Raw genomic sequence first — 11,458 nt, 5'->3', positions numbered from 1 at the left:
TCTGTCTGCGCGCCTCGTCATCTGCTCATACACCAGAGCGTGCATGGCTGGGCTTTACTCGGGGACAGTAACTGATTACTCAGTACTCGTTAACTCACCTCAAAGATGAGCGCCTTCCCTCAGTGCGGGTTCACAGGTGTCAGAAATGACCTCTTGAAATGATTTTTAGCTCAGGTAAGCTGCTCGGGACGCTTAATCATCAGGAAGCTGGTTATGTCGACTGATTCTTCTCCTTTAGAAATATAGATTGTAGGTTCATACAGTGCATTTTAGCTTCCCAACACATAAACCCAAAATATAAAATATATTCTTGAGGTTTGGCTCTGTGCCATGGTACCCAACATATAAAGTATAGTATTTTAAAGGAACCTATATAGATACATTATCACCCTATAATGCTTTCAAACAGTTCCCCACTCAGCAGACACTGAACAACAGGAGCATTCATTTGGAGTCGTATTTCTGACCTCCTAATGAAGTCCAATATGTACTCTCCTTATAGCTCTGTTTGGGTCTACCAACTCCTGCAGGAATTGTCTCCTTAGCTGCTTTATGCTCCAATATGTTCAAGTCAGGTAAATAATTCTCTTTGGGTTCATTGATACCAGTAACCCCTTTCACGTTACACATGTTCCTTTGACCCATTGTTGATATAAAAGTAGGATTAGTGACAAATGTCCAGTTGTAGCACTCAGTATCATCACTCAATCACTCAAGACCATTATGATCATGATCATGGTATCAAAAGCAAGCAAAACAAAGGTGGAAATGAGACTACATTTGAGCTTTGTAATATCTTTATTTCATTGTTTTCTTTGGAAATTTGCTTTCCAGATGCCAGCATCCCTGAGAAAGTGTAAAAAGCTAATCTTCTGGACAGCCCCATCAATGAGCTGAAACAGGGACAGCCAAAAGATATTCACATCTGCAAAACACAACCCTGCATAGTCCCCTTTCTCTTTAATCACAGACTGGCCAGTAGCCTCCTCCAGTCACTGAAGGGAGGCTTTTGGAGCCGTGATGAGGAGATAGTGCCTCCCTCTGCTTGGCAAACTTACTGCAGGGCATGTGCAGAGCTGAGAGCTGTCCATGGTAGTATTGTGTGAGTGATGTGATTGTTTATCCCTTTACTCACTAAAATCTGTGGATCCCAGGAGAGGAAGAGCGCTTTGGTGAACAGGCTTATTGGCATCATTTCAGCTTGAAACACATAGGCGAGTAATTAAAAATAAAATAAAAGGGGTGTAATAGCATTGAAACAAACTAATAAACACAAACTATCAACTTTAATCTGCTAATCCCCTATAATCTCGCTTTCATGAATATGATAAATCATATCATCTTTCTATGAGGTCTGTAGACAGAGAGCATTGCTACCGTTTTTACAGGTGATACAGTTGCTCTGGAAGTCGGTGACAATCAGGACTTCTCATTAGGATCATTCACGATGCCACATACTCCCAAATCCTACCAGTAAAAGCAGTAACAATATTCAAAAGCCGTTAGCTTGTGCGGCTAAGTGGCTGTTGAAGAATTTCCAAGGGATGTTTAGCAGCATGGCAACCTTAACCCCATGGTATTCCCTCCGGTTAGCCCACAGTCTGCTGGACTCCTCTCTATGCGGTCATCTCAAAGCAGCCCCTGCGGTGTGTCTGCATGTCTCTCACCCTGCGGATGGACTGGATCTGGGAGTGGTGGGCTCCCCAGTCGTTCCAGTGCTTGTAAGGGCCCATTTCAAACACGTACTGGTAGCCACGGTAGCCAGGGTACTGGTAGCCCACCCAGCTGTGTGGGGAAGTAGAGAGAAACACATGTGAACCAGAGAATGAGTTAAAAGCTTTGTGTCTGTTTAGTTTTGACATTCTCACTTCTGTAAGGAGGGAATTTATACATCTATAAATACACTAGTAATCTTGTAATACCTGTACAATTACACAAGTGAAACTACTAGCTAATTAGAGGATGACTAGAAATGACTTACGTTCCACCGGTGACCTGAAGGCTGGCAACACGGTCCTGGAAGCCGTAAGACCACAGGCTTGGAATATCCTCATCACAAACCTCCATCTTACGACCCTCAAAGTTTGGGCACTCATATAGGCAAATCTTGTGGTCTTGGGGATCCTATAAGATACAAGGATCAGAATCCAAATCAGGTTTATTGCTAACAGAGACAGTAAGAGAGAATAAAAAGGAAAAAAGTCCTGCAAAAGTCATAAATAAAATATAAGTTTACAATAAAAATATATCTGTTTTTAAACTGAAAAGCTGTTCAGTGTTTAAAACTAAGAGGGCAGAATGTGCAAAGTATAGATCAACGAATGTGCAAACATTACTTTCAAGTGAGTTGGTGTTTACCACCTCATACATAATGAATATTGATATTCAATTGATTCGATATTTGTAAATGTGGTTGGTGCAGCTCCAGGTTTACTCGCTGTCCCAAAATTTAACCAATGAGATTTTCCAGTCAGGATCACTATGGTTACGTGAATTGTATTATACTGATTATGGGTTTGAATAGAAATGTGGTTTTAGAAACTAAGACCAAACCTCTGGGGGAGAACACTGAGTACTTGCAGTTGTCTGGATTTTCTTTGTCTGAATATCATCAAACTGAAACATAGTGGCATAGTCGGCTAATAAAAGCTTTAATCCAAAAATACTGCCAATGGATTGAACTGCAACAATAAAAAGCACTTCCCCCTTGTGCCAATAGAAGATGGATGAGAGAGGCTAGACAACTGTGATAAAAATTAGCACTCGCAGCCACAATAGACAGGAAATGCGGCTCAAAAAGCCCTTGCAGTCCGACCCCAACTTACCATTCGGACGGGTCTGACCGACATGAAGCGATCACACCTGTAGCTGTTGGACCAGGTGTCCCAGCGGGGATACTCTCCCTTCTCCAGCATGAACATCTCACCAGTCATGTTCTGCTGCTCGTAACCCACCCAGCTGGACAGATAGACAGATAGATGTTTTACTCAGATACACATTGCTGTAACACGTATTTAGATGGCAGGCGTGGTGACTTACGGTCCACACTCCACCCTGATGGAGCCGATTCTGTCGAAACCCTTCTCACACAGGTTACGGCACTCTCCAAACAGGTCCATCCTACGGCCTTGGAAGTTCTCATATTCATAGAGGTATATCTGAAAGGTAAAACAGGCCAAATGCATTTATGTCGGATGTCAAATATTTTCAATGCACAATGAGGTTTTGTAGTTTTTAGGATTGGTAGATTAAAGAAGAACAGTAGGAATACCTTGTGATTGTGCATCCCCATGGCAGAGTGGCTGCCAATACTGCCCTGAGCACCTGAGTGAGACATGATCAGATCTAGAGAGAGAAGAAACACAAAGTCAGTCAGCCATTTTCAGAGATCACTGTGGGGTTATGATACAGCGTGTACCCCAATAGAGTGGTGTGTGAAATGGCAAACCAAGCCAACATTCATTCATTCATTCATCTAACATTCAGGACTGTATCACGATAACAAAAGGCCCTCTGCAAATGCCCCGAACTGAGGCATGCTTAGATATCTAAATGCATTGAAGATCAATATGAAGATGTTTATCTCTTTAAAAAGGAATTTTTTTCTAGATGTGCCTTTATTTTGTGAGGAGCCTACAGTCAAATTGCACTTAATGTATGCCCCTCAAGAACAGTCTGAGGGTGCAGCCTGATGGTGGCTTTAATGAGTTAATACCAGGCTGAAAAGCAGCATTTCACTGCCCTCTCTGGTGGAAAGTCTGTTTCTGACCATAACCAGAATCACTGATGGGTGTGGTAGTGCCTAAAGTGTGCTCTGTAACCACACCCAACAATGATATCACGCTGTACCGGCACACCCTGAAGTACACGACGAAATCACGCAGCAAAAACAAGATTTTCAATGGGTGTGAATGTGCTCCTCAAGGTTAAAACATAATGCGAAAACAGTCTAACATCTTTATTTCTTTTCTTCTATAATGGACCCAACATTAACCTCAAGGCTGAATGTCTTTTCTTGCCTTTTTCAGCCTAATTTTATATTTGAATAGCAAAATTAAGAACATAATTCTGTCTTTCCAGTAAAAGTGGACTATAACTGATCAACTCTTTATGTTTTGCTTGCTGAAATCCATCCAAGCAACCATTTGTACGCAATTTGATCTGATTCTACCTCAAAGTGGTAGCACATCCCGTGATCTTTTTGGCCTTTCCATGAGAGCAAGAATACTCATTAACCAGCCACACATCTGTCCAAACCTGCCATTATCCATTTTTTTAAGGATAAAGTTTTAGCCACAGTCCCTTATCTTTCTCATCCATGTTACCCCAAGACTGAACATGAGAGCGGCCCTAAAACATAAAATCATACCCTGCTGCATTTTATGTCAATATTCCATCTACTCAGTCCAAAATTAAGAGAGGATAAAATCCTTGCTTGGTTCTTTCAGTCCAAAGTGTGAGTAGAAAGTAAAACCATAATATCCCGCTTCATATCCAGTGATTCTAGCAGCTCTTAAAGAGTTAGAAGACCTTAGAGTGGAAACTTACAGTTACACTTGCAGGTTGAAACGGACCGACCTTTGGAGAAAGTGATGGACGCAGGCCTTGTGAGTGGGGATATATATATACATTCACAACCAGCCTGAGTCTATACAGGCCGGATTCTGACTTCTGATTGGCTGTGAGCTGTTTAGATCATGGTGCAGGGTCAGAGGTCACGCTGCTTATCTGCGGACAAGTCGTGCTGACTCGGCTGCCTGTTTTGTTGTCCAGCACCATTGTGGGGCACCGGGGACAGTCACTGCCATCAGCAGAAAGTTTGCCCGCCCCTCTACACACACACAAACACACACACACACACACACACACACACACACACACACACACACACACACACACACACACACACACACACACACACACACACACAGTTACTTTTGCAGCCACTTCTCTCACACTCTGTCTCTCACTTTCTTTCAAAATTCTTGTTCATTTTTTATCCTTCCCTACTGTCATTGTCTTTGTCTTTCACCTCCATACTTTCTCTCTCTCTTTCTTTTGATCGTTGGTGCAGCCGGTCCAAGCCTTTGAGCCCTGTGTGTGTAATGTGCTGACTGCAGGAGAGGCATCCATCTCTCCATTGTTTAGACAGGCGTGTTGGACACTCTTTTGCTTATTATAGTGCTACACAGGCTTTATCCATACATACACATCTCATACAATCCCACCTACACACGTGGATTTGTACATGCACAGTGGCATGCATGCACTCGGACAGAATATTATCTTTTCATGACTTGTGAAAATAGATAAAGATAGATAGATAAAGATGTGACCAAAATATGCCAAAAATAGGTTAAATACCATTTCTGTAAGCAGAACGATAGATTCACATTTCTGTGTTCTAATAATTGCTTTTTCCAAAGGATCTGTCGCACCTGTGGCACTTTAATCTATGATGTAACACAGACAGTGGTGAAAGGCTTGTGGGCACATACTGACAGCCTTAACCTAACTATTAGAGCATAAGAAGCCACAGGAAATGTCATCTTTTGCTTTTGATAATAAGAAGACAACCTCATGAATACATCTGACGTGAGCTATTTTAGACATTTAGAGTAGACACTGGAAGAACAACAGAGACAAAGAGATCAGTTTCACTCTAATTGTTCTTTTCATGGTTTCAAACCATTTAAAAGGGGCCTGACAGGACTGATGCTTTTATTACCTGTGAGACCACCACCATGCACCGCTGCTTGCTTGTACACGTTCCCAATACACCGAGGCCTGGGGCAGTTAAGTTAAAAAACTATAACACTATTTTAAAATTTTTGGGCCAGGAGTTAGATGTGTTTCTGAGGCTTACGTATGTTGGTGTTATTTTATTCTCATCTCAGTCATACTACATTTACCAGTGTTGGAGAGTAGTGAACTACATGTAATTAAACTAGTAGTTTAACTACGTTTTGCAATAGCTTACTGATAGTACTACAAAGCTGGATTGTCAGCTGACCTGTGAAAAATATTTTTAATTATGTTATAATATATAATATATATTTTGAATCTGAGTTTATGAAACTTAACTTGAATATATTGGGTGTCAGTTGGTCATAATACGTATTGATTATTGCTATTTACAGACAATGTTCAGAGAAGTTGTTTGTTTGTTTGTCTGACTGACCTTACTTAATAAATTGAACTGATTGGCATTTTTGCTGGCATGTGACTTTTTTTAAAATTACATTTTGTTGAAACTTCGTATGCACGTTGTTTTTTAACAAAATATTTTGAATTACTTTTTCTAAGTAGCTTGTAAATAAGCTTTGTTTGGCTGTAGTTCAACTTATTCCATTGTGAAGTAATTGTTAACTTGCGAAGCAATGCTTTCAAAGCTTCCACAACACTGTTGGTCACAGCAGAATTAGTCTATATATTGGTGTTGCTACAAGGTAGCCTGTCAGAAAATGTCAACATCATATCTCCCATAATCTTTCTTGGTGTAACTGAAATGTCAAATAAATAATCTATAGATGTTGCACATGCTCTTTGTTATATTTTATTTATTTATTAGATAATAGCAGCTGAAGAGTGACAGGGCAGTACTTCAAATTTGTACTTATATACAATACTTCAGTACTATTTTTATATTCAAATACTGAATACAAAACATACAAACTGAAAGTTTTTATATTTACTGTATGAGTAAGAATAGGATTCTAAATTATTGCTAAATTATATTTCGCTTCCAAACAAACTGTGAAAATAATCTGAAAAGTAACTAGTAACTAAAGCTGTCTGACAAATGTAGTATGAAGAAGAAAACTCAAGTAAAGTACAAGTTTGTGCTTATGTACAGTAACTGAGTAAATCTACTTAGTTACATTCCACCACTGAATGTACTCTTACAACATTTTTAAGATGAAATTTTTTTTTTAATTAGTAGTTATCTTTACCACCATAAAGAAATAAAGCATTAAACGAAATGTAAATAGATTTGTGTATATGTGTAAGTGTGTAAGTTCATTTGTATGCCCTGAATGTATGTGTGACTGCATGAACAGGCCTCCGCATGCCAGTCTCTGTACATGACTGTGTGTGTGCATGACTGAGCATGTGTGTATATTGGAGTGAGTCAAAAGGTGAAAGGACCAGAGATGTGGGGTCAGTTGAGGTGGACATGACACGCAGATCAGAGACAGAGAGCCAGAGAGACAGAGCAGTGTGCAAAGGACCCAGTAAGTAAATCCAGCTCAGTTATTAGTCAGTTTCCTCTCATTTTGAGTCTTTTTTGGATCCAGAATTTAAACACTTTTACCTACAAAGTGTAAAATGTTACAATTGTTTTTCTGCTTTGCACTTGAACACTAAATGTGTTTTTCCTTTTTGCACCAGAGACACTGGCAAGACTATCCACATCTGTGATGATCTGTTTCCTGGACCGGGTTGTGCCAGGACTTGGTCCGGCCCACTGGTCAGGGACCATTTGGAACTTGTGCTTATCTGCACTGGGCACCGTGCCCTCCATCCAGTCCCACTGCGGCGAACTAAAGCCCAGCAGCTCAGTGCTGAACAATGACTGGAACAGCAATGTGCTGACTCCTTCCCCGACCCACAGGCCCAGCTGCTTTTCAGCACCAGCATGTATAAATAGGTCCGTTTACAACGGGGTCAGGACATCGTTTTTGTGGAGCCCCCCTGTGAGCACTGCACTGCTATTCTTTGGGGCCGGTCAGGTAAGCCCTCCATCTCAGCCCATTCAGCCTATAGACTTGTGCAGACAATTGACACTTTACATTTTTGTGTCTTTTGTCCTTGTTGTTTCTGCTGAGCCACGTAAATGTATAGACTGACGTCAGACATGCAGATGCATAGACATACTGACCGTGCACTGGGAGAACAGACAGCATACGTCAACAGCTGGCTCCATCAAGTGTGAGCATGTAGTAGCTTCAAGAAAGGTTTCATACCTAACAGATAACGTGCACTAGGTGATGATTTCTTTTATACAGGCCAAGATTCTTTCTAATGTCATAAAACAAGGTGATATATCCTCAGATTGATTTCAAAGACGCGCAAGCACAAAAAATATGACTAGACCTTCTAAAGGGAAATTGATAATAAACATTAGCTCAAAAACACATGTTGTAGTTGGTGTGGAGGAGGTGACAGGCTGTGTTTGAACGGGGTAGTGTTTTCCTTTATTAGCTTTTGATGATTAACCTGAATATGATTCTCTCTGCTCTCTACACTGAAGGTAAATCAGCACTGAAATACACAGTAGCATGGCTCTGAATAATCCCAACCCACTGGGTCCATGGAAGGTGAGTGCAATGTCTATGGATGATTAACAGAAGCTGATTACATTTTAATTTCATTTCATTTCTGGCCTGATGATGACAATGATGTGTGTACACACATTAGTGTGTGCGTGCGGCATGTGCATACTACATGTATGCATTTGTGTCATCTCCAGATTACAGTTTATGACCAGGAGAACTTCCAGGGGAAACGTCTGGAGTTCACCGCAGCCTGCCAGAACATCATGGAGTGTGGTGTCGACAACATCCGCTCCCTGAAGGTGGAGTGTGGCGCGTAAGTAAGATCAGATCAACCTGTCAGAACATTTATAGTGTTAAAATTATCTGTTTTACAAGTGTCCTAATGGTTGTGCATGTACATGTGTCTGTCTGTCTGTCTGTCTGTCTGTCTGTCTGCTTGCTGTCGACAGCTGGGCAGGATATGAGCACTCCAGCTTCTGTGGACAGCAGTTTGTGTTGGAGAGAGGAGAGTATCCTCACTGGGAGTCGTGGAGTGGCAGCAACGCCTACCACATTGAGAGGATGATGTCCTTCCGCCCCATCTGCTCTGCTGTGAGCTGCTGTTTCCCTGTTTAGAGTTAAAAAGCACGTAATTTGACTCATTAAATTGACTCACTTGGGTTCAGAAACCTGGTTTCTCCTTTGAAGAGCCTACTGAGGAACTTATACCAGCTGCTGGTTTGCCACTAAAAATATATTATAGTAATAATAGAATTTAGACATTTCACACAAATTAGATTAATATGTTTAAAATTCTACAACTTTTTTGCTGAGGGGAAGGTTTTTTCAACCTCTCTGATCTTTAAAATGCTTGAATTTGTATAGACTTTACAGTATACCCACTGTCTTCTACAAGACTAAAGCAGTGTAACTGGTACTGTTTTGTATTTAATAACTGACTGGACTTGTATTTTCTTTCGTCATGTGCGTACAGAACCATAAGGAGTCCAAGATGATGTTGTTTGAGAAGGAGAACTTCATGGGGCGCCAGTGGGAGATAAACGATGACTACCCCTCTCTGCAGGCCATGGGCTGGGGCAACAACGAGATCGGATCTATGCAAGTTCAGTGCGGCTCGTAAGTCTCTGGCATTTATACGCTGGCATTAACCAACAACCTAGTTTTGGGAACAAAGACCACACCCTGCACTCATTTCCGCTCAAACTTACTTAAGCACATCTTAACCATCACTCCATCCCATTCCTCCATACCTCATCTATTGCAACTTCATGTTGTGACTTTATTTGCGATTATATCAGTGTCTCAACAATACATCTATATACAAATATATATATATTTTGTAGATGCTCATAACGTATATAAGATTCTATTTTCTTTTAGGTTAGTTCTCAGTTTTTACCCATCCATCCTATAACAGTGTAACCTCAAAGAGAAAATGTGGTTGACAGTAACTCACATCCCAGGCTTATTCACTTCACTAATATAACAGAAATACAGAAATAAGATTTGCTTTGATTAAATGTAAATGTGCTACATAACTTACACTTTCAAGATTAAGATTAATCAAGACTGCAGCTTTCTTCTCACATAGTTTTAAAGTGTGGTTATTTTTAATCTAATTGCATTTCATATTATGTAGGCCTAATTTCACTCACTGTGTAAATCACATGTTTATCATTAATCACTGCTTTCCTCTCCTCCTCCACCCCTCCCTCTCTCCTCCTCCAGCTGGGTGTGCTACCAGTTCCCAGGTTACCGTGGTTACCAGTACATCATGGAGTGTGATCGTCATGGCGGCGAGTACAAACATTACAGAGAGTGGGGCTCCCATGCTCAGTCCTTCCAGGTGCAGTCGGTGCGTCGAATCCAGCAATGAGACCTGCAGCCGCCTCTCCCATCCTCTCACGCTTTACCTCCTCCGCCTCCTCCTCCTCCCTTCACCCAGTCATTCCAAGCTTTAGCCAGCTCTGTCAGACCTTAGTGAACTAAGTCTGACACTTTCTGGTGCTTCACAATGTTTACCGCACTTTTGTTTTGTTCTGTTGCCTAATAAAAAAATGAAGAGAAATTTAATTAAAAAAAGAAAAAAGTAAGGAAAGAAAAAACCAGCCACTGAAGAGAAGCCCCTGACTGACGCCCCACTGAGGAGAGAAGAGGAGGAAGTTAAAGGCCTCATGGCGGCAGGATGGTGATGTCACTCAGAGTCATTGCTCCTCATATTTGTGGGTAAACATGGCGCTACCAGTGATCAATAAAGAATGAATGGGCAACATGAAATAAAGAGAAATACAAGAGTATGCTGCTAAACTCCATGGTGCTCAGTTGTGATTCATTTTCATATTGAAATCACATCAATTGATGGTTTACACTGACTGTTACCCCTTGCTTTATATCTTAAACATAGAAGGGGGCTTACAAGTTCACGAGAAGCTTACTCCAAAGATGATGTGTAAACTAGAATAATTCTTGTATTGTCTGGTGTGAGTGCAACTGGTTAATTATTAGAAATCATGAGAAGCAGTTTTTTTTCCTGAATACCATCCCCTGATATCATTGTAACAAAAGATTTACACTTAAAGAATTAAATCAACAAGTAAAGCAAAACAAACAAGTGAAATGTATTGTGGTTGCTCCACACATACACACAACAAAAGCTTTTGCATAAAGGTTGCTGATAACAGTTAATAGCACAACAGCATTGATAAGAAAACCACACACTGAATTATATTGTCATTTAGTCACTTAGATCCTGAATGTTTGCATTACTGAGCGGTGAGAAGAATGAACTCAAAATATTGAAACAAAAACACTCAGAGCTCTGTGAGAGAAAGATTCCTTTTGGAGTTTTTGGATGCCCCGGTTTTGTTCAGTAAAGGGAACTGTAGTTTATCTATGGAGTCATTAATAACAAAAATATATTAAGTATTGAGTTTCTAAAGCATGTAGAGAAACACTCTACACTTATTAAGTGTTTGTGATAGTGTTTGCTCATGGGTAGTGAAGTGTCAGTTGTGTGAGTGAGGCTTGAGTGAAAAAGGGTTTAACATGGTCCAAATAATCATCGACACTGCTCGAGTGTCTGCTCTTTTATTTATTTATTTTTTTGGGGTAATTTTAAATTTAATTTATGTAATTTAATTTTACCATTTTCACTCTGTGCTATTAATTATGCAACAGAA

General features: G+C 40.5%; 2 protein-coding genes across 4 annotated transcripts; one reads left to right on the top strand and one right to left on the bottom strand.

Moving 5' to 3' along the window:
* Positions 1–779: 779 nt before the first annotated feature.
* crybb1l3 (crystallin, beta B1, like 3) lies at positions 780–4,651 on the bottom strand. Its single transcript, XM_051399101.1, has 6 exons — positions 4,549–4,651; positions 3,272–3,345; positions 3,040–3,158; positions 2,826–2,958; positions 1,982–2,124; positions 780–1,785 (listed from the first exon to the last, which is right to left on the bottom strand). The coding sequence occupies exons 2-6, from the start codon at positions 3,335–3,337 to the stop codon at positions 1,617–1,619; spliced, it is 630 nt and encodes a 209-aa protein (XP_051255061.1). The 5' UTR covers positions 3,338–3,345; positions 4,549–4,651; the 3' UTR covers positions 780–1,616.
* Positions 4,652–5,743: 1,092 nt separating this feature from the next.
* Positions 5,744–10,586, top strand: cryba1a (crystallin, beta A1a). 3 transcript variants are annotated; one of them, XM_051399102.1, is made up of 7 exons: positions 5,744–7,235; positions 7,393–7,733; positions 8,255–8,321; positions 8,474–8,592; positions 8,729–8,870; positions 9,253–9,395; positions 10,008–10,586. In XM_051399102.1, exons 3-7 carry the CDS (start codon positions 8,283–8,285, stop codon positions 10,153–10,155), a joined length of 591 nt encoding a protein of 196 aa, XP_051255062.1. In that variant the 5' UTR covers positions 5,744–7,235; positions 7,393–7,733; positions 8,255–8,282; the 3' UTR covers positions 10,156–10,586. The 3 variants fall into 3 exon arrangements, with proteins under 3 accessions (XP_051255062.1, XP_051255064.1, XP_051255063.1); XM_051399104.1 differs by having other exon boundaries at positions 8,422–8,592; XM_051399103.1 differs by lacking the exons at positions 5,744–7,235; positions 7,393–7,733 and adding an exon at positions 7,777–7,988.
* Positions 10,587–11,458: the final 872 nt, after the last annotated feature.

The sequence above is a fragment of the Dicentrarchus labrax genome, unplaced genomic scaffold, assembly GCF_905237075.1.
Source record: "Dicentrarchus labrax unplaced genomic scaffold, dlabrax2021, whole genome shotgun sequence".
Lineage (NCBI taxonomy): Eukaryota > Metazoa > Chordata > Actinopteri > Moronidae > Dicentrarchus > Dicentrarchus labrax.
Note: the sequence above shows the minus strand (reverse complement) of the source record. Positions and strands in the feature narration are given on the sequence as shown.

Bases quoted from the DNA above. Each gene is read 5' to 3' on its own strand.
- crybb1l3 (XM_051399101.1), bottom strand. From the start codon at position 3,337: ATGTCTCACTCAGGTGCTCAGGGCAGTATTGGCAGCCACTCTGCCATG. The intron at 3,159-3,271 runs GTATTCCTACTG...TTTACCTTTCAG, and splicing joins TGGGGATGCACAATCACAAG to ATATACCTCTATGAATATGA. The intron at 2,125-2,825 runs GTAAGTTGGGGT...TGTATCTTATAG, and splicing joins CGGTCAGACCCGTCCGAATG to GATCCCCAAGACCACAAGAT.
- cryba1a (XM_051399102.1), top strand. From the start codon at position 8,283: ATGGCTCTGAATAATCCCAACCCACTGGGTCCATGGAAG. The intron at 8,871-9,252 runs GTGAGCTGCTGT...ATGTGCGTACAG, and splicing joins TCCGCCCCATCTGCTCTGCT to AACCATAAGGAGTCCAAGAT. The intron at 9,396-10,007 runs GTAAGTCTCTGG...CTCCTCCTCCAG, and splicing joins ATGCAAGTTCAGTGCGGCTC to CTGGGTGTGCTACCAGTTCC.